This window comes from Corvus brachyrhynchos, unplaced genomic scaffold (assembly GCF_000691975.1).
Source record: "Corvus brachyrhynchos isolate BGI_N302 unplaced genomic scaffold, ASM69197v1 scaffold440, whole genome shotgun sequence".
NCBI classification, from domain to species: domain Eukaryota; kingdom Metazoa; phylum Chordata; class Aves; order Passeriformes; family Corvidae; genus Corvus; species Corvus brachyrhynchos.
This window is the reverse complement of record NW_008235750.1, coordinates 51,803-55,884: the sequence shown is the minus strand read 5'-3', so window position 1 is coordinate 55,884 and position 4,082 is coordinate 51,803. Positions and strand designations below refer to the sequence as shown.

At 58.5% G+C, this 4,082-nt stretch overlaps 1 protein-coding gene across 1 annotated transcript in view; it reads left to right on the top strand.

The window, feature by feature from the left end:
• The first annotated feature begins 6 nt into the window (after positions 1 to 6).
• The window catches only part of LOC103625234 (zinc finger protein 883-like), a 51,826-nt gene continuing 47,750 nt past the window's right edge, over positions 7 to 4,082 (top strand). Inside the window, 1 exon segment of the mRNA XM_017726388.1 lies at positions 7 to 1,340. Within this exon segment, the coding sequence (XP_017581877.1) occupies positions 1,087 to 1,340 (254 nt within the window). The 5' untranslated portion in view covers positions 7 to 1,086.

Sequence of the window (4,082 nt, the reverse complement as noted above, 5' to 3'; positions counted from 1 at the left end):
CTGGGGCCCCCTTGGGCCCTGCGGTTCATCCCTGGGGGGCTGTAGAAACTCTGCCATGGCCTTTGCCTTCACCTTGGCCTTTTGCTCATCCCTTCTTGCATTCCCCTGCTGAGCCTTTCTGGCCAAGTGCTGCAGGGGCTTCTTGTGCCTCTCCTGCAGCCCCCTCAGTGCCTGTGGGTGCTCATCCTCTGACAGCTGCTGAGCTTTCTGCAAAATCACTTGTTTTTGCAGTGACCCAAACAAGATCCTTAAAAGAAAATCCTGATCCTTCCATGTACAATCCACATTTCCCAGATGTTCCTTCCTCTCCTCCTTGTGCTCACCCTCCCCTCCACATCCCGTATCCCAGAGCTGGTCCCCATCCTGCCACAGTGTCCAAATGTGTCCCCCCACAAGGAAGAGTGGGAGGAAGACAACGGAGAGAGGAGAAAGAGGAGCAGGAACAGGAGGAGGAAAAAGAGGAGCATGAGAAGCATGGGGCTCCATCCCCATAGTTTAGTGGGGAGGGGGAGTTCGCTCCAAATATATAACGGGGTCCCCAAGTGGTGGTTTTTTATTGGGTTGTGTTTATTTCTCACAGATTCCGGATATAAGCCCCAAATATCTGTGTGGGCCCCTGGGATGGCTTGTTTTTTGGGCGGGGATATTTAAATCTTGCAGGACCCCAAAGCTGAGCTGTAGCTACTCCACGTGGCAATTGCCCAGTACCAGCGGGAGAGTGGTGGAGGGGAACTCCAGGACTCACGGAGTGGGGTGAGTGGAGAGGGGCGGTCCTAGAGCTGGGGGACCCCCGGCAGCCTGGAGAGGTGGGAAGCCTGGATAACAGGGGGGCACACCCCTGGGATTCCTGGACTCCCGAGATAGAGAGTCAGGGACCTGCACAATCCCTCAGCATCCCTAAGTGAGACCCTGGAGAGGGGGAAACCTCTGGTTCCATAGGATGCCCCATCAGCCCAGGAAAGGGATACCCCCAGAACATTAAAATGGAGAGACCAGAGATGGGGAACTCCTGGGAAGGCTTTTCTGGGCTGAATCTTGGTGTTTTGGAGGTTTTTATGAACACAAAATGCCTGGTGACTTCCTGAGATGACCTTGGGCAGGAGGAATCCCCCACCCCAAGGCACTCACCCCTTGTTTCTCCCCCCAAACCAGGATTTGTCATTCCCAAGGCGTGGCCAGATGGAGGAGGAGGAAAAGCCCTGGAGATGCCGCACGAGGAGGGGCTGCAAAAGCAGTCCAGAGAGATCCAAGGAGGAAAGAGCCCCCCTGTGCCGGGAAGGCGGCTGGAGATCCAGGCGGAGCTTGGAGCTGGTTGAGAAGCCTCAGGGTGGGGAGAAGCCCTACAAGTGCTTGGAATGTGGGAAGGGCTTCAGGTACAGCTCCCATCTGAGGGAACACCAGAGGATCCACACTGGGGAAAAGCCCTACGAGTGTCGGGAATGTGGGCAGAGCTTCAGCCAGAGCTCTAGCCTGATTCAGCACCAGGTGATCCACACATGTGGAGCGGCCTTACAAGTGCTTGGAATATGGGAAGAGCTTCAGGTGGAACGCTGGCATCATGCGGCACCAGAGGATGCACACCAGGGAAAAGCCCTATGAGCGATGTGGGGCTCTACATGGGGGACACCCTGGATGGGGAGGTGAAAGCTGGGTGCTGGAACAGAGACCTGGAATGGCTGGAGCACAGAAGGGCTCAGGTGGACATGTGCTGCTGGCCCAACTATGAGGGATTCACCCCATTCTTTGTGGAAAGGTGAGCAGAGGGACGAAGAGAAGAGGAGAAGGAGGTGGGATAAGGAAGGAGGAGGAGCAGGAGGGAGAGAGAAAAAGGAAGAGCAGGAACAGGAGAAGCCTGAGGGTTGCCAGCAGCTCTGTCTGCCACAGCCCCAGGAGCATCGGCCCCTCCTCATCCTGCAGGTGAGCGGGGGGGAGAGCTCACCCCAGATCTCTCGGGGGGGGCCCCCCTTATCCAGGCTCCCCCCCTCTCCAGGCTGCTGGAAGTCGCCCAGCTCCAGGATTGCCCCTCGCCTCTCACCACACTCTAGGGCTCCTGGTGTTCCCCTCCACCACTCTCCTGGGGGGCCCCAAGACTGATGTTGCCCTCCCACCCTGGGACCGGGCGATTGCCACGTGGAGCCATCAAAATATCCCCCAAAGGTGCATTTGCAGCTCACCTTTGAGGTCCTGCAAGATCCAAACATCTCCGCCCCAGAATGAAACCCTTCCAGGGACCCTTAAAGATATTTGGGGCTCGGTTCTGGAAGCTGCGAGCTCCCAACACTCCCCAAGGAAAAATGCTGCTCGGGAACTGGGGTGAACTGGGAAGCTTTATTGGGAACACTGGGAGCAGCCAGGCAGGGGCAGAGTGACAGCGGGGCTGGGGGGGACACACGACCCCCCCAAAATCAGCGCGGGGACGGAGCGGGGGGTCCCGGCCAGGCCCGAGGCCAGGGGGAGGGGCTGCAACCACTGCCAGCTCAGGAGCTCTGTGGGCAGAGAAAAGGGGGTGACACCGGGCTGGGGGACTTGGGGAAGCACACACTCCCTGGGGGGAGGGGGCACACAACCCCCGGGCCCCCCTGTCATCTTCTTGCACAGGTAGAAGCCGAGCCTCAGCCCAAGGAAGATGAAGCCCAACACAAAGCCCCCGTTCCCCGTCAGCATCTTGCTGTAGGCGGTGTCCAGCAGCATCTCTGGGGAGTCCAGAGGTGTCAGGACACCCCAAAAACCTCTCACAGACAATCCAAGCCCCTCCAAGCACCCTTCCAGTCACCCCCAGCCCACCCAGGACCCCCTGAAACCTCATCCCCATCTCTTCCCAGCCCCACCAGGACCCCTTCCAGTCTCTTCCCTGCACAACCAGGGGGTTCGTGAAGGGTAGCTGCGTTTCACTGAAACGTCCCTGGCAAGGAATCGTTCTGGTGGGTACAGTATAGCAGCATTCCAGCAAGCTTACTCCTTCCACCCGTGCGGCTGTTAGGCACAGACTCTCACCACACGCTCAAGCCGGATAGCTGTCGCCTTACCAGAAGCAAAGAGTCAGGAGGGCTCTCCCACATGGCATTCCACAGAAGATGGTTTATTGCTGCATCCACAGAGGGAGACTAGAGGCGAAAGAAAGTGAACCATGCAGGGTCCAGGGTTTATCTACCCGAGCGGGGAGAGCATCAGAACCAATGATCTGAGGGCACGGGGGCAGTACAAAGGAGGGACTGGGGAAGGGGAGCCAATGGGGAAGGTCTGGGGGCGTGTAGGGGTACAAGTCAATCAAAGAGACTAAGTCTGCATAGCACCCGGAAGTGTGAGGGGAGAGGCTTTTCCTTTCTCACCATGAGGTCAGGGATGTTCTTAAACCTCGGAATCTGTCCACCAGCAGGTCTCTGCTATTTCAGGGCTCCTTGGCCCCTCAGCCATCACAATCGCTGGCTCAGTGGCTACAACAACCAACCTCACCCAACTTCTTCCAGTCCATCCAGTCCAGGCTAAACTCCCTCCCAGTTACACCCAGCACCCCCAAACTCCCTCCCAGTGTCCATTAGGACCCCTGTAGCCCCATCCCAGCCTCCCCAACATCCTTCAAACCCCTTCCCAGCCCTGTCAGACCCCCAAGCACTTCTCCCATTTTAAAGCAGGCTCTCTCAAACTCCCTCCCAGTTACACCCAGCACACTGCAATCCCCCTCCCAGGCTCCCCAGTCCCTACCCAGCTCCCCCCGGTGCTGTGGGGGCCGGGCCGTACCCCAGTGCTGGCTCAGGGGGTGCTCCAGGTTGACATGCTCCACCTGGCAAGTGGAGGTGATCCCACACCAGGGGGAGTTTCCAGCAGCACCAGGAGCTGGTGGGTCCAGTCCCTGTTGGGGATGATGTTGGTGGCTATTACAGCTGGGTGTGGGGTCAGTGGCTCTGACTCAGGGAGAGGTGACTGGTCCGGGGAGATGGTCCCGAAAGGAATCGCCTTCCTGAGGCCCGGTGTCTTCCCTCAGCTGCTGGCAGGAGGGCCCTTGCAGAGGCTGTCAGCTCTTTAGTGATTATCAGCTCGTGATTCCAGCTCAGCTCTGCAGGGCAGCCTCCAGGCCAGACCAG